Raw genomic sequence first — 22,608 nt, 5'->3', positions numbered from 1 at the left:
AAGTGACAGGAAGTTGTTCTTGGCTTTGGAAAATGCTGAGGTCTTCAACTCACAGGAATATAAAACTTATCACTACAAAATTAGTCATAAATAGATGTGCAACAAGCAACAGTAGTACTTTTATCACATTAGAATATAAAAACACAAAAATTTAAGAAGACAAAATTTAGGGTAGGGGATGTGACTCAGTGGCAGAGTGTTTACCTGTTATGTGTGAGGCCCTGGGCTCAATCCCCAGCACTAGGAAGCGAAAGACCAGAAAGGATAAGAGAAAAAGTAACACAAGCAAATAGCCTGGCTTTCCTTTTTATTTAATCAAAGACTGGTAGATAAACATAAATACAGCACAATTACTTCAGATCATTCTTCATATTGTACACAGACCAGTGAACGGGATCTGAAAGAAACCTGCAGTCAGCAGTGAAATGCACACAGCACTTTCTTCCCTTGCTCAAGAAAAGAAAAGAAAACAACAACAAAAAAACAAAAACAAAAACTTAGAATCTGATCAGCACATACTCTCCTGTGACAGATGATTCAGACATAAATAGTGGGTGTAAAGAAACTATATGCTAACTTATGTATAACCTTTGTTAATGAAAAAACATAAGCAGCCGTAATGATTAGGATACATTCAGTTACTGGTAACTAGTAGTGCCTGAAAGGGCATCATCAGAAGAGAAATCGTGCTGCAGAGAAAAGCTATATATACATACACAATGAGAAAATAAACTGTAAGATTAACGCATGCATGTTTAATACTGGAAAAATCACAGCCCTCCAAAATTTCTCCATGTTATAAAAGCCCTCTGCACTCAACTAAAATTAAAATGATCTTAAAAGGATAATACTTGTAAAGTTTAAGTCTTTTAGCCACAAAACTGCAATGGAAATAAATGTTCAGAGTCATTTTCAAAACAAAACAAAAAATCTATTCTTCTGATGACATGCATGATTAAAAGGTCTATGCAAGATACATTGCTCTACATTCCCAGTGACTAGGAAAAAAAAACCTCAAGTCAATTTTTAGTTTGCAGATGGTCAAAGGATTTTGTATTCCAGCAGGAGTTCAAATCTTCTGTATTTTTTCACCAACAACTACTGGATTTTCTTTTCTGATTTTCTCAGCAGCATCAGCTTTGTAATTGTAAGAGCAATTATGCACATCTGAGTAACGGTGTACACCACAGTAAACATTTCCACAGCGGCATTCAAACCCTGAAAAGGGATTCAGACACAAGTATGAGTTGGTGGCAGGGCAAAATACTGTTTTTTGGCATAACTAGTGTTAAACAGCACTGATAAATTAGGGCACCAATCTAAAGAATTATTTCAAAGATACAGTTTCACAAACTACATTTCCAAAGTTCACAAGCAGAACTTCATTTCTTGTTCCGATCTACAAACTAAGATTTGTACTAGAGCAAGCAGTAAGATCAAGGATCTTATAGCCACAATTACTTTCTTAAAAATAGGGTTGCTAAACTGAGAATGTGAAATATTTTTTAAAATCAAAGACTGTAATGTATAATTAAGCATACAGTCAGAAGGCAATCTTAACATTTAAGAGAGATCAAATAAAACCTTTAAAAGAACTGTTAATAGCACAGTTAAAAAAAACCAAAACAAAACCAAAACCAGAACAGTATCCCACCCCCCACCCTCCATCAGCTTTCCTCTGCTAACCACCTGGAGATGTGAATATACTTTGGGGCAGGATTTAAGAGGATGACATCTAGCGTTAGGGTCCCTACGTGTCAATCTACTCACTAATGTAGGCCAATTACTTAGGCCACTCCGAGCCTGTTTTTGCAACTGTAATTCTGGAGCAAGTTACTGTAAGGGTTAAAGGAAGAATGTACTAAGTGTTCAGCTTTCAGTAAACACACACAGATGCCTTTAATTCCTTTAATTTTGGAGAAATGCCAAAGAATTGAAGCCAAAATAGAGAATAACAGGTATGCACAGTCTTATTCCCTTGAGGTAAGGTTTTATGTTATGGAATTTGGGAACTGTTGCTTGGGAATCAGTATTTTAAAGATGACCCTGATTTCCTTTACATTTTTTCCCACTTCATATAATGAAAGAAAAATGAAACAAACAACAGTAGACTGGACTGTCAGACTGGACAAGAAATTGCTAAGGCTCAGCTGGTAATCATAAAGTCTGAGAGTTTATGAGATTTAAAAAGATTATATTTGACATGAAATATGTGTATTTTAAAATGTCAGGCTATTATATGAAATATGTGTATTTTAAAATGTATAGCTCAATGACAGAGTGCTTGCCTAGCATGTGCAAGGCCATGGGTTTGATCCTCAGCACCACAAAATAAATAAATGAAGGAATGAATAAATAAAATGTGTTATTTATGTTTGTATTATATATGTATATAGATAGATAACAGAGAGACAGATAGGTATATATATATAGCTAACATATGGGCCAGCTTAAAACATCTTGATATTTGACACTAATCTCTCTTCCTCTTTATCTCCAATCCATTCCTTAACCTAAATTATTGTAAACCAGAAGCACAATTTCTGCTCAAAAATGTCTCTCCTCTCCTCTGTCCACAAGTCAGATTTTATGTAAATTATTCAGCCCATGCGTGGCCATGGTAAACAGTAAACTTGAGTACTAAGGCAACCCCACTCCACCAGTCCAGCCAAGTACCAGCCTCTGCCCCAGGTGTGAACTGCAGTTGCAGCACCCTTCCTCCGCTACGCAGGCCTGAACATCCCGTGCTCCTTCACTTCACAGAGCTTTGGCTCAAGCTCCTTTCTGCCTGAGATGCTCCTATTTCCATCAATTGTCAGTCAGTCCTCCTTACTCAAGACCCAGCTGAAATACCCTGCTTCATGTTCTCAATGTTGTGAGCCCTCTAGGCCTCTAGCCCCCTTCCTTTACATAAATTAATGCTCAGACTCCAGTTACTGAATTCCCGGGGTAATACGCACTTAATGTAAGCTCTTAGCTCAACACTTCCAAACATATTTTTCTCCCTTTCTTAACAGTACTGACAGCTTCATATAGTAGCTAATATATATTACTTACTGTGAGATAGCACCAGACTAGCTTACCGAACAGCTTACAAGTTTTAACTAAGTGAACCTACGTAACCTATGATTAACCTCATTTTAAATGCAGGAAGTACTTCACAGCTAATCTAGTACTTTGCATTTTTCTTTCCTGGAAGGCAGGTGCTTTATCGCCATACTTGTCTAATACTGTCAAATTCAAGCTAAAATAAATTTTTAAAAGTCATTCATTTTACTTTTAGGTATATAATTAAAGGTACTTTTATTTCTTTGAGAAAATTTATAAGCAGGGCATAGTGTATGCCTGTAATCCCAGCTACGAGGGACTGAGCTAGGAGGATCCCAAGTTCAAGGCCAGCCTAGACGACTTAGCAAGATTCTGCCTCAAAATTGAAAAAGGAAAGTCAGTTGGTGTGGTGGCACACACCTGTAATCCCATGAATCTGGGAAGCTGAGGCAGAAGAATTCAAGTTTAACCCCAGCCTATATAAATTAGTAAGACCCTAACTCAAATAAATAAATAAATAGGGCTGGTATACAGCTCAGTGTAAGAAGACCCTATCTCAGATAGATAAATTGACAGACAGATACATAACAGATACATAAATAGATACATACATAGCCTGGTATACAGCTCAGTGTGAGGACTATGGGGTTCAATTCCCAGTACTAGGGGAAAAAAATCAAAAGCCAAAGGGTATTGAACAGTAGCTCTCATGGGAACAAAACCAAGTTAGCTGAAATCAGTAACAGCCATGCATTATTTTAAAACACAATTTCATGCCATGTGATAGAGGCCCTTACCCGTGAGCCCCACTTTCTTTCTGCACATGAGACAGCGGTTCTTTTTCTGTTTTGGTTTTTCAAGGGACTTGCTTTGCTCTTCAGATGGCTGCTGTGCTGTGTCTGACACTGAAGCTGACAAAAACAGGAAAGCGATAAAGTTTAACCGTTTAGTAAGATTTCAGTAGTGGATGACAGCTGTCCTTTCAGCCCACCCTATCAATTCATTATTGAGTAAGTGAGGAATTTATTTACTAGTGTTAACAGATGCTTGTGAGTTACAAAGCTGTAAGATGACCTCTTTTTGGATAAATTTTTGTGCAATGTATACATATACAGAAAATCTAAAATGGATAGCTGTTAATAGTGACTAGAAGATGGATTACAGATTTTCTGCCTTTGGTTTAAATTGTACTTTCAAATCTTTCTAATAATCACGTATTTGACCCTTAAAGACACACACAAGCACCACTTGAGTCTCTAATGCAATGTGTAGGAAAATGGTCATATGCAAACTTAATATTGATCAGGGTCAGAAGAATACAGCTCTCTCAGACAGCCAAATTCTCAGAATGTTTCACACAAAACATTTAAAATGTTAGGGAAAAGATAAACTGATGCCAAGAAATTTAAAGGATTATAATTAAGATAATAAATTGATACCAATATATACTAAAACCAAGATCACATGAACCAAGATTCAAGAAGAAACTGCTGCTCCTTCCTTCCTAAGGGGCTGCTCCCGTCACTAATGACCACAGCCCTCCCGAGTGCTGTCACCAGATCAGAGTTCACAACAGGGACCAGCTAAGGAGACAGCTTATTCCAGAACAGCCCGTAACTTGCCTTGGGCCGTGCTCTCGGCCTCCAAGGAAGCCCTGTGGTGCTGCTCCGCATGGAACTGGCCATGCACACTCCCCATTCGCACTCTGCAAAACACTCCGAAGGGCTCTCCTTTCTCTTCATTCAATCTAGGTCCTCTTAAAAGACCAAAATACAACACCACTTCCTTGCCTCCTCTCCGCTTCTCACCACCCTCACCACACCCCCAGCACTGCGCGTAAGGCCCTCCTCAGTCCGCACTTCCTTTGCACCCCAGCATCTGCCACAGTGCATCATGACGACGTCCTCGCCCGTGTTTCAAGTTCTCTGATGGCATCCCATAGCCCCTTCCTTCAGGATCTTCCTCCTCCTCCTGTTCAGTCAGGCTTGTCACTCTCCAAGGAGACCCGTGCTTCTGCCTTGACACTTCCTCCTCTCACTTTGGGGCCTCCTGGAGCTCTTTTCCAGGTGGCACGTTCCTCCCGCTTCACCTGGCACAGAGACCCTCCCCCGCACCCCCACTGTTCCTACACTAGTCTCACACCCGTGTCACTGCCTCACCTGGCTCACCTGGATACGCTGGGCTTCTCTCTGAGGGCAGGAACCTGTCTCCTTCAGCCCTGTTCCCAGTGCCTATCTTGGTGCCTCTGGCCACTCAGTGAAGAAGTATCTGAAATGACTGAGTTACGTATCTACTGTACTTATGAGCCCTGCTTCCCAAACTACACTGGAAGTGCACAGAGGACAGGGGTGGTGTCCACTGGAATCTCCAGCAGACCATGAACTACATGAAGTAGATACTCGAACATCTGCTTTACAGTAAGTCCCGACTAGTGAACATTTGAGTTGCAGAGTTTCCCAGACACGACTGGACCTCATGTTAGGAACATTCTTAGATGCAAACAAACTGGGGAGGTGGCTCAGGTGTCCGCCAGACACCGTCACACTGTGCTGCCGTGTGCTCGCTGTGCGGTGCGACAGTGCACACTGGTCCAGCGCCCAGTCCGAGCCCAGGGCGTCCGGGAGCGAGAGGGAAAGCAGTGAAGTGAGGGGACGCTGGGAAGCACAAAGCTGTGTACACTGCGCATCGGTGTCAAAGGTGCAGAGACCGGCAGACTGACAAGTGAGCCAACTCACAAACGTTCTCCTAGAACAGAACTCATGTGCAAATGGAGGACTTACTGGACTTAGTGGCTGACTTGCTTGTGTTAAAACATTATCTCCTATCTTAAATAAAACATCACAAACAAGTAAATATGCACTACTGAAGAACTGTACTGTGATTACTCCACTTGGATATACTGAAGCTAGACAAGAGAAAGTTCTAGTAATATAAACATTTAATCTCTGACACAGAACATGGACACATAAAACCTTTTATTTTTATGTTCAATAAACAAATATTCCTAGAATATGAGCTTCATGAGGGCAGAGGATCCATGTCTTTTTCTTTTATTTTTTGATTCAGGCTCTTGCTATGGAGTTCAGGCTAGCCTCGAACTCACAGTGATCTTCCTGCCTCAGTATCCCAAGTGCTGCGATTACAGGCGTGCACCAATGTTTTGTTCGCTGTTATCACTGCCCCAGAACAGTACCAAGTAAGGTTTGATGTGTATAGAACTAAAAAATAGTTTAACCTGCTGTAAGGAATCAATGTTATATTTATTGTGTGCTTTATTTTGTTGTGTTTTTTTTTTCCAGTACCAGGAAAACTCATGACCTTGCGCTTGCCAGGCAGGCGCTGTGCCACTGAGCTAAATCCCCAGCCCTATTGTGTGCTTTAATAGCAGTGATACTATCAAAGGTTTTAACATATGTAGAATATATTAATATATAAGATTTAACATATATTCAGTATTTTTATACATATCACAAGTTTATATAAATCATAGGTGTTAGTATATATCAAATTTTATATACACACACGCACACACACAAAACTGGCTTAGGTACTGAGACACAAACTTCAGTATCTGAAAATGGGGTGAGTGGAATCACATGTACCTGCTATGTATACAAATTCTACCATGTCCCTTAACAGGAACATTTCACAATACTGACCCTGAATACCTAAGGCAAATGGCTTCTTTTTAACTGAGGCAAAGCTATCCAAAAGCTTGTAAGCCACTCAAATTTGGGAATGATAAATCTCAAGTAATTTTAAGATTGATAATTCAATCTTTAAAAGAGCCATATAACGGTCAAGAGACTAGATGCTTACTAATAACAGCTACAACCCAAATAACAGTTTCCTTAGAACTAAGTAGTTTTTCCTATTTGGATTTGAGAGCTGAAAAGAGTGCCTGCTGGTTAATAATTAAGAATGAGTAAATCCACTGTCCTAGGAGTCCCTCTAGGAGGCCTTTGTGACAGCATAAAGGCTATGAAATAAACTGAATTGTACCTGCTGAGTTAATTTTTAATGGGAATCCTGTGTGGATAAAGTCTATTGGCCACTGCTGTCAAGATATTCTAAGTAACACTGCACAGGGCTGGTTTCATTACCCACATGGAGGATCGCAGAGGAACAAGGGCCTCTGCTTTAGATCCTGAAAAAAAAGGCAGAGGAAGGGAGGGAAGAAGGAAGGAAGGAAGGGAAGGAGGGAGGGAGGGAGAGAGGGAGGAAGGAGAAAAGAAAGGTAATATACAGACAGTACAGTACATAAAACACTACTTCTGTTTGGGGCATATTTATATACATGGTGAAAAAAACGTGATAGTATTAATAGATAACCCCCAAACATTACCATGTAATTTAATACACGTATGCTTTCTTCAAAGAGTCCTGCCAAGTCTCTTCACTCAAGAATTCGACTAAGCATTATCTTCCTCTTCCCTTCCCCCACCTCCTTTCTCCTTTCCTTCCTCTTCCTTTTTTTCTTACCTTTCCCCCTTCCTTCTCTCCCCTACCCTCTTTCTTTCATACTCAGGATTGAGCCCAGGGCTTCTAGCACGTGAGGCAAGTGCTCTACCACTGAGCCACACACCCAGCCAAGAATTAGACTGGGCACTTTGAGGCTGTGACTGCTTCTGCTTACTTCTGTACACAGAGTAAGTGCCCAAATAAACCAGTGAATCGATACAGACTTTCACAACGACCTACTAGGGTAAAATCCACTTCTGCCCTCTGAACATCATTTTCTCATTTGTAAAATGAAGGCTTAGACTCAATGAACTTATGCAACTAACTACAAATTCTTTACAAAATGAGAAAAATTTCAATACTGAAGAGAATAATATGCCTACATTGTTAGCACCTAAAAGAAATACAGTATATATACGTATACACACATACATATACAATGGCTTTTAGGAGCCGCATTGAAAGGACAGGTAAAGTATCATTTCAAAATGTAGTCAATATGAAAAGTTCAGATTTTGGAGAGTACTGAATCTCTAGAAGCCAGTGCATAGGTACAGTATAACTAGAAGTTATCTTACTGACTAGCGATGCAAGGCTGGTGGTAATCATACGGTAGAGAACAGCTCTACAGAGGACATGGGTTTCTGTTAGCAGCCATCTGGGGAAAGACACTGTTGCATTCATCTTTCTAATCCAGCCTGGAGCTCAGTGGTCAACAAAATGCTTAGCATGGATGCGGCCTGGATTCAATCCCTGTCGCCTGGACCAGAACAAAAACAAAACAAGAACTAACGCCCCCCACCCCCACAAAAAAACCCTTCAAGATTACTCTTAGTGATTTCCCAATACCTGATTCCAAACAACTTTCCCAATGTTAGTTCCAACATTTACTGGCCTAAATCAGCAACTGTCTCCCTACTTCTCAAATTTCTGTTTACCTACCTATACACTAGTCTCCATTTTTCCGCCAGCAAAAGCCCTTTTTACTGTCTTTCTTTTGCGGGGGGAGAATGGGAAGTTGCAGGGGGATATTAATGTATCAACACTCTTCAAAATGATGAAATCAGCGATTTTTAGTATACTTGCAAGGTTATAAAATCACTCCTAATTTCTTAGTATTTTAGTCACTCTGCAGCCAATTTTACACAGATTAACTCCCCACAGCTCCTGGAAACTACAGTCTTTCCATATGTCCAGATTGGCCTACTCTGAATACTCCATATAAATGGAATCATACAGTATGTGGTCTTTTAAACCTGGCTGCTTTTATTAGAGTAGCTGTTCGGCGTTCCTCCCAGGGTAGAGTAAATCAGACTTCCCTTCCTTCTGGGGCTGAGTTATATTCTGTGTATGGCTATACCACGTTGCCTGCTCACTCATCCGCTGACGGCCATCTGGGTTGCTTCCATGTTTTGGGTTTTATGAATGCTGCTGCCTGAGCACTCATACAAACATGTGGACATGTGCATCCTTTCTCTCTCTCCCGCTACCCTCTCCTGCCTGCTTTCTTCATTCCCTCCACACCCTCTTTCTGGGCTAAGGATTTAACCCAGCGCCTGGAGCATGCTAAGCATGTACCCTACCTTTGAGCTGTATCCTAGCCCAGGACATACTTTCTGTTCTCTTAGGAAGTGGGAGTGAAAATGCTGGCTCATACGGTAATTCTGTTTAACTTCTGGAGGAACTGCCAAATTGTTTTCCATTTTACATCCCCACAAACAATGTATAAAGGCTCTAATTCCTACATATTCTTAAAAACACGTTACTGTAGAGCTGTACTAATTGGTATGACTGTACTTTTCTGAGTTGCTTTTTCTTAATGACTAATGATGGTAAGCATCTTTTCAGCAATTTGTTCCTCTTCTTTAGACAATGTTTGTTTAAGTCCTTTGCTTTTCTGTTTGTTGAGTGAAGTCAGGGCCCAATAAGCTACATTTGGACTCTTTATACATTTTATTTTGGGTGTTACCAAGTTGCCCATGCTGTCATTCTGCCTCAGCTCCCAAGCAGTGATGATAACAGGTGTGCACTTTCCTGCCCAGCTTCCATTTGTTACTATTGTTTTCGGACTCATATCTAAGAAATCAATCCCTCATTCAAGGTCATAAAACTTTATACCTGTTTTAAGAGTTTTTACAGCTTTAAGTCTTACATTTATTTAGGTCTCTGATGCATTTTCTGTCAGTTTTGCATACAATAAGAGGTACAGGACCAATTCATTTCTTTGAGTGTAAATGAGGGAGTCCCAGCATCATTTGTTGAAAAGTACATTCTTTTTTCAATGAATGATCTGGGTACCTTTGTTGAAAATCAGTTATCCATAGACATATGAGGGTATTTCTAGATGCCTCATTCCATTCCTCTTCTCTGTATGAGGCCCCTCAAGTACCACAGGGTTGATTACACTCCCTAGTCTCAAAGTTTGAAATTGGGAAGTGTTAGTCCTCCCACTTTGCTGTTGTTTTTGTTTGACTATTTTCATCCATTCTCCACAATCAGAACAAATCCCTGAGTTTTAACCCAAATAAGCTTTCCTAAATTAGTCCGAAGGGGCTATTCCTCTGACTGCCATGAACCCCCGGCCTCCCGATGCACCTTTGTGTGAACTCAGAGCCCTCGGTGTGTTCACCTTGCCACCCAGTGGAGCGTTCACCTCTGCTTTGCTCTTAACATCAGCAGCTCTCCTCCAACGCCTCAGGGATGTGCAGCTAGCTCGCCAATTTAGTAAGAGATCTCATTCACTGCTGTTGGTTTTAAAACTCTCTTTTCTCTAAACTTCCTGTAACTCTCAAATCACTTGGGTAATACATAAAATAAGACTATCTTCTACAGTTTATTCAATTCATATTACCGCTAGTCTCAGTAACTTTTAATATGCATAAGGTGAACAAAGTTATTATTTTCCCATAAAAATAAGGTTCAAGGGGGAGTGAGTGTGTGTCAGCATATGAAAACAGACCCCTACGTCCATGTTGTTTTTAGTATGGCCTAAGAGCTGAGGGACTGAGGGGTTAATCAAAGTTAAGCATATGTTTAATAATGCAGCCAATCAAGTCCAACAGTGTAAAGTACACCAAAACACTTAAAAGGTTTTTTAAAGGTAGCTTTTATGGAAATCAGACTTACACTGCTAAGTAACACTGCTATTTTTTTAAAGTAAAAACGTAAGTAAGTGATAAACATGCTGCAATATGCTAAATTCTCATTTAAACACGAGAACAATTCTTCAGAGCCATGAGGCAAAAATGAAAGCAGTACCACCCACTTGGGGGCAGCATATCCCTATTGTAAGAGGATTAGCAGAACACATACAAAGAAACACTGTTGTGAAACCCTAATGAACAACATTAGGAAATGCCCAACTCTTACTCCCATGCCACCTTCTGCCAGGGATGGCCTAGTTGAAACAATTTCCCTTGAGGGAGGCACTGGAGTGATAAGGAAGAAAACAGATACCAAAGGGCCTGCCAAACCAGTTGATCCTACCCTGGAAACTAAGAGGCAGCAGAGGAGGGCTGGGTGGATGTGTCAACAAGAACACACACTTCTGCACCCCAGTCCACAAGCACAACTGTCCCGGGCAAAGAATACTGGCCTACAGGCAGCGCCCAGGCCCTCAGGCAATCACATGACTGAGTCGAAGAGATTTTTTTCTTTTCATCCATTTATTAAATAGATGAAGGAAACAATCTCTGATTTGTTAATTATTAAGCAGCAGAATCATACATACTTGTATATGTGCACACATACACGTATTTGTGTGTTCATGATAAAAGTAGATATTCTTAATTCAACAATGTAAATTAAACCTTTTTAAAAAACCAAACTAAGATTTTTAAGCACTGAAAACTAATCCAGCCTTAAACTCAAGTGAAACATGTACCTGATTTGTTGAAGATTCTGCTACGCTGAAACTATGAATGCTAAACTGTTGTAAGGACATTAAGTTAATACTAATTTAACCTACAAGTCATTCAAATCATATACAGGAATCCAAATTTTTAAGCACTGCAATTTCTCTTAATCACTATCAGGACTGCCTTTTTAATTAACGTCCTCCAAGCTAGCTGGAGAAACCGTCATATTCTTCATGTGCTGTGATGGTACGTAAGTACTTCGTATTATCAGCTCACCAACTTACCATCTTTATTTTTTGTCAGACTGTGTAATGACAGCTATTGTATCCTCAAATGTCATAAATCTTTTTTCAGTCAATGCCTTCTTTTTTTGGTCTTGAGACAGGGTTTCACTATGCAGGTCAGGCTGGCCTTGAACTTGCAGTGATCCTCCTGCCTCAGCCTCCAAGTACTTGGATTACAGGAGTGTGCCACCAGCCCCAGTCAAAGCCTTAAAATTTGTTCTGCTTAAGATATATGTAGTATTTTCAGGATTAGCAGCCTGATTTCTTCTTTCTCAACTTATCTCTCAAATCTGCTACTCAGCCTGTGGTTCATGAGTTTTTCTTTTGCCTGTATGGCCTGAAACTGCCCAGATGCTTGATGGCTTCATCCTCTGCTCCTTTTACCCTCCTGCCCTGCCTGAGACCTCCAGATCTTAGGCACAATGTCGCTCACACTTTAAAAAATGAGTACTCTCAATTCTGAAATCTGATTGTTTCCACCCTACTCTAGCCGTATTACCTTTCTTGGTCTAAAGCAACAAACATACCTCTGTCAGAATGATGAAACTGACAGCTTTGACACTACCCTTTCTTACTTGCACTGTCCAATGGATAACTGACTTGACATTTTTTCCCATTTATCCTTTAAACATATCCCTCATCCCTCCCTGTCCTTAAATTTTTCTATTTAACTAAAATTAAAAGTTGTACACTTACAGTATTTATGAATTTCTAATAATATGCTATGTAAACTAGAATATTTATGTGGGTCACATAACAGGCTTGCTACGGCAAAATCTACACATAGACACATTATGTCCAGTATTTGTTGGACATGAAGTAAATCAAGGGGAATTAGCTCATTTTCTGCAGATGTCCATCCACCATATGCATGCCGTGCATAACGGACAGGGTCAGTGGCCAGGGCATCTTCCCTTTGAGCCACATGATGGGCGGAGTGACGCAGTGCTCATCTTTGGGCTTACTCTTTCAGTATCCTCCCTTGGTCAGCACCCTGGGAGAACATGACTAAGTGCAGGTGATTTAACCGCCTCCTACCTGGCCTCCTCTGCTGCCTCATACTAAGGTCTGCACAGACATGCTTACGTCTTCCCAGATCATTCTGATCCACCTGGTGGGGTCATAATCAGCATGGGAAGAGCGCAGTATCATGAGCTGTGAGTACAGGTACATGATGCGACTACGTCTTGTTGCGGATGGGCAAGAGGGGCGCCTGCCAGCCCAGCACGGCCGTCTCCCAGTAACCAGGCAAAAATCCACAAGAACGAGGTTCCCTGCAAACCAAGCCCCAGTTTGCTTGGAGATGAAAATTTTTTTTTTAAGATTTAACTGGCCAAAATAACGAAAGAGAACTGCATAACACTGCACAGTCATTTAATTATATTTTTCAAACAGAATGAAGTTTGAGTTTTCTGTTTATACTGTGTATGTATTAAATGGGAAGTGTCTCCCAACAGTCAATTAAATTCTTAAAGTTATGTAGTATTCTGTTCATAAAGAAAACATAAACACATGTGGGATTTTTTTTTTTTTGGTACCAGGAATTGAACTCAGGACCTTGCATTTGCCAGGCAGACACTTGTGCAGCTGGGCTACATCCCTGGCCCCACACGTATGTTCTAAGCATTCTATTTTTAAAGCATCCACCCAGGCTGGAGTCTGGTCTACAACACTGAAGCGCTGATAAAAAAAAATACATGCTAGTTCATATACAAACCTTGCAGATCTTCGGTTTCAGGTGCTGCTTTGTCCACAGACGTACTGTCCACCTGGGATGATGCTACAGATTCGGGTAACAGTGGCTGATTTGATACAGAGCTAGAAAAGCAAAAATATTTCCAGTTTTTAGGGCTGGGTGTGGTGATGCACACCTGTAATCCCAGCACTTAGGAGGCTGAGGCAGGAGGATTGTTGGAAGTTTGAGACCAGCCTGGGCCACAAAGTGAGCTTAAGGCCATCTTGAACTGCATAGTGAGACCTTGTGTCAAAAAGGCCAAAAAAAACCCAAGAACTTTATTATTTTTATGTTTCTGAAAAATGTTTTGCTCTTTGAAAATAGCAGTAAGTAATACAACCATGGTTAATTTCCTACAACTTTGTCTGTAACTATTTTGTTTGTATTGTTCTTATGCTATTTTGTAAATGGATGTCTGTTAATGTTTTCCTTATTTTTTAAAATAAAAAAAAAAGAAAAATGTTTTGCTGTAAGATAGCATCTCACTGTGTTGCTTCAACTTCTCTTAAACACAATCCTCCTATCTCACCTTCCCCAGTGCTAGAACCTGCCCCTGCACTATGAAATATTTCTATCTGGAAAGATGATCTCCACACGTGACTATTTTTTAGGATTTTTTTCGAACTTTTATTAGTACATGTTTGCAGTACATGATAATTACATTCACTTTAGGGAACTGGTACCAGTACATAACACATTTCAATTTATTCCTCCACCCCTTTTATTTTTCTAGCAACAGACCATATACAGTCATCCCTCGCTATAGCATAGTTCACTTATTGCGGCTTCAGTGCATCACAGGTTTTAAAAAAATATGTATCTAATTCTATATTGCGGAATTTTCACTATATTGTGGGATTCTGCAGTATGTAGATATTTATGTAATATGATTTTAATTACTTGCCTAAAAATTTTAAATATGAAAAATGTTAATTCAAACATATTAAAAGAACATTAAGTCGAAGTAAAATACAGTATGTATTTCATCAGCAGATGAATACCATACAATACACAATGGAAATGCAGTACATGACTACCACTTCTGCAAGTTTGCTAACGTGAGACTGTACACAGCACACTACTGGCTGATAGAATGGAAGGCAACCAACCACAGCACTGTGCTCTGTATCCTGGGTGCTGATTGGCTCAGTGACTGTAGCATTCGTCTTTGTTCTACCACACTGTATCCATACGTTCAGCATCTCTCCTTGTTCACTTCACATTGAGTAACCATATAGAATTTTACGTGTAAAAATAACAGGTTTAAGAGTGTAGAAAGTGTTTAAGAGCATAGTAAGTGTTTATGTAAGAGTGTGGGAAAGGTTAATGGAAGAGTGGGAAAGGCTTATAGGAGTGTGCAAAGGGTTTATAAAGCCTTAAAATATATATAAACAATAAAATAAATATAACATCTCTACTTCACAGATTCTCACCTATCGCAGGGGTCTCTGGAACGTAACTCCCGCAATAGGTAAGGGATCAATGTATAAGACCATATAGACTTAATTATCATATGTACAGAATAAAAATCACTAGTAGGCCAAAGAACATATAAAACACTTAAGAACATATAAGACAATTGTACTAAGTCAAGGTACACTTTTTTTTAAAGACAGGGTTTCTCTGTGTAGTGCAGGCTGATCTTGAACTCACGTACGCAGCCCAAGCTGGCTTGAAACTCAAGGCAATCCTCCTACCTCAGCCTCCAAGTGTATTAAGCTACACTTTTACTTTTTTTTTTTTGTCTTTTTGAGACAGGGTCTCGCTATGCAGTTTGGGTTGCCCTTGAGCTCACTTTGTGGCCCAAGCTGGTCTTGAACTCACAATGATCCTCCTGCCTCAGCCTCCTGAGTGCTGGGATTACAGGCGTGCACCACCACACCCGGTCAAGCTACACTTTTAGAGACACTATCTCCACTGGATTATAATACCTTTTCTTCTTGCTCTTTTTCCTATTATCTGTCTTTTAATGTCATAGTTTATATGAACATATATATGTTGAGTTTTTCATGTAAGAGAAACCACGCATATTTATTTAAGCTTATGTGTCTGAGTTACTTCAGTCCACATGTGACTATTAACCAAGGCAGAAAATAAGTGAAGTTACCTGAGTGTAACAGTGCACAGAGGCAGTTGTTTCTAACATAATCATAGAGCTTTGAAACAAGACAGGAATGTGGACCAGAAATCTGTGCTTTACAAAGAAAGCAACGGTGCAATTCCTTTGTGTATTTCAAGTACCACATGAATCCATGATGTGAAAACCAGCATGATAAAGACATACTTAAGGTCCCTAAGGCAAAGCTGCAAGTGATAGTCTGTCATAACAAAACCAAACATCTACCATAAATTGGAAAATGGAACTGTAGTATAGCAACTTAGTATGCTTGTCACTAACAGAATAAAACTGAAACATATATTTCTGTTCACAGCCTTCTCACTCTGACTTAAAAACATAAAACAAATAGGAATGCTGTATCATGGCATTCAACATAGTATGTGACAAGACTTTTTTTAAAAATGCAAAACACTAATTCTTGCAAACTATGACTGAAATTTGAAGAGTTCACCCCGTGTACTTCAGAAGAACTTCAGGTGTGGGTCAGGATATGGTAGAGGAAGAATAAAGAAAAAGATGGTTGAAAAGGAAACCAAAGACTGAAAAGCTCCCCCCACGTAAAAACAATGAAACTCTTTTTCTAACTGGTGAGTATAAATGGACACAATGTGACACGCTCACGCGGCTTTACGTAGTCTTCCCGACAGACCTGCACAGCCCCCGTCCAGAGCCCGCCTTACCTTGGCTGCACGCATGAAGATGTAGAGGCCAGCACTGACGGAGGCTCTGGGACACTGCCGTCTGTGCACTGGGCCGGTAACGCTTCAGACAGACTGCCGACAGAAGCCGCTGTAACAGTACCGATGTCATGTTAGTGATTCTACATGCTGGGCCTGATCTAAAAGATGGAATCAGCTTTCCAGAATATACAGTGTATGGACTTTGTCTTATAGGATCTGTTGGTTCATGCTTTTTATTTATTATTTTTTTTAATGAACCTTGGGTCTTCAGCGTGAGCTACATCCCCAGACTCTTACTCAATTTTTGAGATAGGAGCTAAGTCACTAAATTGCCTAGGCTAAACTCTAACTTGTGACCCTCCTGCTTCAGTCTCCCAGCGTTTGGCTTGTAAGCACGCACAATGATGGCTGGCTTGTCGCCTTACTTTCAGTTAACAGCTTTGTAATGCTGTGATTTGCCTATGAATTCATTTTTCCGGTGCTGGGCACTGAATCCAGGCCGTCAGCGTAGGCTCTAACACTGAGCTATACCCTTAGCCCCCAAAATGCTAAAATACCTTTTTTTTAAGTGTAGTTTTTTTGTTTGCTTTTCTTTCTTTGCCACTCCCCTTCCCCACACCTTTGTTCCTTTATCTCTGGAAAAAATGTTAACCAAGAAGAAAACCGTATTTATAAACTGCACATATTAATAAACTAAACACCTGCTTCTTAGGACTATCACCCAAACCCCAAGCGTTTAATTCACAAACGCTTTCTAAGTCTCAGTGTACAAATGGGATGTTTAAAGTAAAAGATAACTTAGTTGAACTCACAACTAGGTTCATAAAGAACTAATAATTAGGTTGTACTTTGACTACACTTCGTAAGAAACAAAGACAGACAATTATTTAGTTTAAAAACAATTCAGGTTCATTTGATCTTAGCCTTAAGAAAATTTTGAGATTTTGATGAAATGGTTCTATATTTTTGCTTGAACATGAAACAATTATAAGACTCCATATAATTTAAATGAACTAAGTAACAGCTTGTATTTTCATGTTAAGACTATCCTATCTGAATAGCTTTGACACTCTTGTTTAGCAAAGTTTATACTCAGAATCCTCACGACCCTTCTTGCACAACTGCTGAAACAGAAGACCACCTCAATTCCAGGACAATCCTTTCACACAAAAAGGCATAAAAAACCCAAGTGAATGGGCGCTGCACACTGCTTATGTGATTAATTGGCCACATTCCTCCTTTCTAATGGAAGTAGGCTTTTTCTAAGGTCAGCTGTGGCTATGTATAAACGCCATCTATCTAAAAACTCTTTCCTTCAACAACTACCTTGGCTGCAAAAGTCCCTGCACATAGAAAAACCAAAGTCCCCTTACAGGCCACACTCCTTTACTTCACTGTCCAAGATAGCTCCATTAACTTGAGGTGTGCCTCTGTTTTTGTAGGGTGATAAGAGTTCTCACAGCACAGCGAGTAAGACTATGGAAAGACTTCACAGTATTTACAAAGAGCAAGGGATACTCTTATTTCTGACTCACCCCTACTGATCATCACAATGTGTGAGAAGAAATTTCACTGAGATGAAGGTGGTAAGGCAAATACAATGTGAGAGCAGAGAAAGGAACTGGACTGCCCAAATGTATGCAAATTATGAATAATGCTGTGTTTTAACACAGTTACTTACCAGGTGGACTTATTCTACCACTACTACTATTCTGTCGTTGAAGATGTTCTTTGTAGCAAACCGAACACATGCCATTTGTACGAGGGTTTCCATAAAATCCGCAGCCAGTGGAACAAAGCATAGGCACTTGGCTGTGATTCGTTTCTTGAGCCATGTTCCTCTGGTGTACACCTGAAATTTACACAGAATTAGCAAAGAACTCACGTACTTCAATTGTACATTATCCAAATCTCCTTTCATAATCAGGGAACCTCCCTCATTGTACTCTCCTCACACCACTCTATGTAGCTGATCCAAGACCTCGGGCTGATAAAGACCAATGACATACACTGAACTTTCATCTCCAACCCACTCTACACAGACGACTGGACTGTCCTAACTCAGAAAGTATGAGGTGTGACTGAAAAATACAGTTAATGTTTGCATTTTAAAAATCTGTTACGATAAGACATTGCCATTATTTACCCTTAAAATATTCCCCCTCACTTCAAACATACTTATCCCATCCTTCTTGCCACTTTCTGAAGCAGTTCTGGAAGTCCTTTTGTAAGTGTCTACAGCTGTGTTGCTGTGGCTGCCTCAGTGTCCTTCGACTCTGAGGAAGTGAGAAGCTAAATCCAGTGAACAGGTGGACAAGGGCACTGTAATGTTTTCACAACCGTCTGTTCATTGGATGTCATTTAGTAGTGGCATTTACCATATTTTTTATTATACCTTATAAAAACATGAAAGAGTTCCAGAAAGTGACAAAAATAATGAGAATAGCACATTTCAAGCAAGGGGAAGTATTTTGAGGGGAATTAATGACAGTGTTTCTTTTATTATAATAAAAAATTCACCATATACTTTGATCGCCTCTGTATAAAGAATTCCTACAGAAAGGGAACTTTTTTGGAGACTGTACCATCTTAACTCAGTCTCTCTCAACTTGAGACTCTTCCAGTAATGAGAAATACATATTACAGGTTTTGCAGCATGTTATACTATTTAATTTCCAACCATTTAAACTTTTACTCAAAGTTCAGATGTTAACTTGTGCAATTGTCTGTTTTAAAAAACATTTAACATAATATTGATTCTGGTGCAGATGAGAAGAGTTGGGCAAAATTCTAGTGAAATGAGAAATCAGTTCAATCGTTTGGAAAGCAATTTAGCAATTCACCTCAAGAGCCCAGTGAAAAACAAATATTGTTCTCTGAACCAGCCATTCTCCTTTAAGAATCTTCTATAGAACTAAAGTATAATCAGAAAAAGAGCAAAGGAAATGCTTCATAGCATATTTATAAGGTTGATAAACTAAAAATATTCTAACTGTCCAACACCAGGAGAATGGACTTATTAAAATTATGATTCATATTAATAATAAAAGTTATGCAGTCATTAATATTTTAAAATAATTTCTGATGGAAAAATGCTGGTAACAAGTGCAATAATAAAATGTGTGTATATTTAATATATGTATGTTAATTAGGACTAAAAGAGCATCTGTTAGTCACCAAAAAGGGCAGCAGAGATCATGTCCCATGACTGCAAAAGCAATGATTTTTTTCCTGATTTGTACCTTTTCTGTACTTTTAAAATTCTTTACAATGAAGATATTGCTTGCCTAACTGCGGAGAAAATTTATTTTTTAAGTACCTGAAATTTTAAAAACTAAAATTAAAAACTAATGAGGAAGAAGCATCAGTCAAGTATGTGGTGCTGGGACTCGAACTGTCTGGGATCCACATGAAGGCAGCGATCCATCACAGCAGATGGAAGAACCCCATGTGCCATTTCTCCTATGAAGCAATTGGCTCTTTGGCATAAATAACGAGACAGACGGTAATAACAGGCTCTTCGTTATTAAAAAAAAAAAAAAAAAAAGCAACTACTACCTCCTAAATGCAGGTTACTTCAGAACGAGTGCCTGTGTATTACAGATGAGTTTATGTTCAAAGATCACAAAGAATGAGACTAACCAGAAGAGGGAAATGTTTTGCCATCAAAATTTTTTTGAACTGATAAACACGGAGGGAAAGCGTTCCTTGTTTTTTTCAACTAAACTGTTAAAAAGACTGTTGGGAGGTGGGGAGAAGTTAAAAACATTTCAGAACGAAGTCTTATAAATACACACAGCAAATTAAAAGGTGATGATGGTACAGCAAAGCTTGTTTCAAATACCTTTTCTTTTTTGGCCTATGGTCTTGAGGAATATTGGTCTGTAGCTTTCTTCTTAGAATGTTTGTCTGGCTGTGTTATCAGGGTAACTGCTTACTGTCATGAAGCTAATTAATAAGTGATGGAGCTGGGATTTGGTCCAGGTAGTCTGGCTACAGCAAAGTCCACGATCTAAACCAGCAGTTCTCAAAGTGTGGTCCAGGAACCCCTATGGAGGTCAAAACTAGTTTCAGAATACACTAACAAGTTGTTTGCCTTTTTTTTTAAATCATACTGACATAAGCAATAGTGGTATAAAAAGTAGTGGATAAAACAGCTGGTGCCTTAACAGAGAGCCACACAAAGGTAATGGCATCAAACACTACTGGTAGCTGTGCTCATCATGTTCTTATGGTGAAAAGCATTAATTTTATTAAATCTTGTCCTGTGACTAACTGGGAATCATGTATGAGGCACTCCTGCTACACAGAGAGAAGTAACAACTGTCTAAAGGAAAACTGCCTGGGCAGCTGTTGAAACTATGAGCTGGCTGAATTATCTTTTTCACGGGATACTTTCATTTGAAAGAATAACTGATGGTCTAATTTTCTCTACTGAAATGTATGGCAGACATTTTCTTGAAAATGAACAAAGTGAATCTGATAATCCAAGCAACTAAAAGCATTCACCACCAAGGACAAACATTCAAGCACTGAAAGAAGAAAAAAGGGTAATGATGTCCAACAGTGGAGTGTTTTTGGTGAGACTGGTGGCGGTATTAATGAAATGTGATTAGCTCGTATTGAATCAACATTTGAAAGATCTTCACAAGTCAGTAAACTATTATCTTCTAAGTACCCAATGTAGGAAACTACAAAATTATTCATGAACAAAAGATCTATTCAAAGTGAAAGACCAATGAGTGTTACTGATGATAAGACCAAAAAAAAAAAGGATAATTTAAGAAACAATCAACTGGTACAACCACTTCTATTATCTGAAAACACTGTTAAGATAATTCTTTCCTTTTCCAATTATGTATGAGCCTAGATTTTCTTTTTTTTGTTTTAATTTGATTAGGCAAGGAAAACATTTTATTTATGCATTCTATTTTTAAGCATAGTCACGGTTTTTCAAAAGTATCAATTTATAAACATAAAGGTTCAAATTTCCATAGCACAAATACCCTCCATCACTGTCAAAACAGGAGTTTCAAATTACTGTTTTTTTGGTATCGGGAATCACACTCATGACCTTGCTCTTGCTTGGCAGGTGCTGTGCCACTGAGCTATATCCCTGGCCCTCAAATTATTTTAAGGTTTAGGAAAAACAGCATCCAACTTTTTAAGATTTAGGTCAAGTGCTTGGGTAAGAATTTCTTACACAAGCATATGGTGGTTAGGTCCAACACAGTGTATTACAGAACCAATCCAGCAAAATGGAACATTTCTAAGGGAAGTATTACCTTTTATTTTGGGATGTCAACATTTCTAATATGGGAGTCAAGGTCTTTTTGAGACAGGGTGTTGCTAGCAGTTCAGGCTGGGCTTGAGCTCACTTTGTAGCCCCGGCTGGTCCTGAACTTGCAAGGATCTTCCTGCCTCAGCCTCCTGAGTGCTGGGATTACAGGCTTGTGCCACCACACCCGGCTTTTTCTTCTTACCTTTCCTCCCACAGACAGCCCCAGTGGTTTACGTATGGAAATTACACTGAAGAGATAGTGGGTCAGGGGTGAGGCACTAAAAAGCAATTAGTGCTCAGTGGTCTAGCATTTGACTAGTTTTAGTCGAGCCTAGATTTTCTTGAGCAGTGCTGGCATCTGAACTTTGGGTCTCAAGAATGCTAGGCAAGTGCTCCATCCCTGAACTACATCCCCAGCTCCAGATTCTTTCTAAAACCCATAAAAGAACAGAAGCTAGTATGAGAATCCTGCTATTAAACCTGACCTTAAGATGATTGGCGGAAATGTGTTAACAATGCTACTCATCACTAAAGAGAGTGTATGTATATGAGAGGGGGAATATATTTTTCTTAAAACCTTTTAAAACTAATTAGTAAGTAATTTTTTCTTATAGCTTCATTTGTAATATAATAAGTTGCACTAGACGTAATCCTTGTAAACAAAAGCGCTTCCTGGTATTCACTAATTTTAGAGAACATAAGATCCTGGAACTAAAGAGTTTGAAAACTCTGCTGCAAAATGTGCATTCTCAACACAGGCAGTGGCACCTCCAAGAGGCAAACATTGATTCTTTGAAGAGGGGAAGCACTAAAAGTCCCTGGCCCTTTATGTATAAAACCAGAAATACCTACAACATATGCATAGATATATAGTATTATCTATGGATTTAAACTTTTATAGAGGTGGGGACTAGTTAGAAAAAAATTGCTTAAAAAGGCTCCTTGGGGTGACTTGTAATACAGAAAGAAGATTAGCAAACACGAGTCTAAACCATCAACTATACTGGGCTACCTATTATTAACATTAGAATACTGTAAGATAGGAATTAAAGGAAGCTTCCTGCTGATACTGATAATCTTTCAGTATTATGGCGAGCAACCATAAAACACCCAGACATGATAAATATTCTACTTGTATAAAAA

The 22,608-nt window shown here is 39.3% G+C and overlaps 1 protein-coding gene across 5 annotated transcripts in view; it reads right to left on the bottom strand.

The window, feature by feature from the left end:
- Positions 1-290: 290 nt before the first annotated feature.
- Zfand6 (zinc finger, AN1-type domain 6) overlaps positions 291-22,608 on the bottom strand; it is a 71,831-nt gene continuing 49,513 nt past the window's right edge. For 3 of the 5 annotated variants that reach the window (XM_013507692.1, XM_013507691.1, XM_005410391.2), the window contains 5 exons: positions 17,866-18,036; positions 16,185-16,293; positions 13,368-13,468; positions 3,846-3,959; positions 291-1,218 (listed from right to left, as the gene is read on the bottom strand). In XM_013507692.1, coding sequence (XP_013363146.1) covers positions 1,070-1,218; positions 3,846-3,959; positions 13,368-13,468; positions 16,185-16,293; positions 17,866-18,019 — 627 coding nt within the window. In that variant the 5' untranslated portion in view covers positions 18,020-18,036 and the 3' untranslated portion in view covers positions 291-1,069. Of the gene's footprint in view, positions 1,219-3,845; positions 3,960-13,367; positions 13,469-16,184; positions 16,294-17,865; positions 18,037-20,028; positions 20,234-22,608 lie in introns of all 5 variants that reach the window. The other 2 variants (XM_005410390.2, XM_005410392.2) reach the window with 2 other exon arrangements.

The sequence above is a fragment of the Chinchilla lanigera genome, unplaced genomic scaffold (genome assembly GCF_000276665.1).
Source record: "Chinchilla lanigera isolate Chin_1 unplaced genomic scaffold, ChiLan1.0 scaffold00132, whole genome shotgun sequence".
NCBI lineage: Eukaryota > Metazoa > Chordata > Mammalia > Rodentia > Chinchillidae > Chinchilla > Chinchilla lanigera.
The sequence above is the reverse complement of the archived record's forward strand: the minus strand, read 5'-3'. Positions and strand labels throughout refer to the sequence as shown.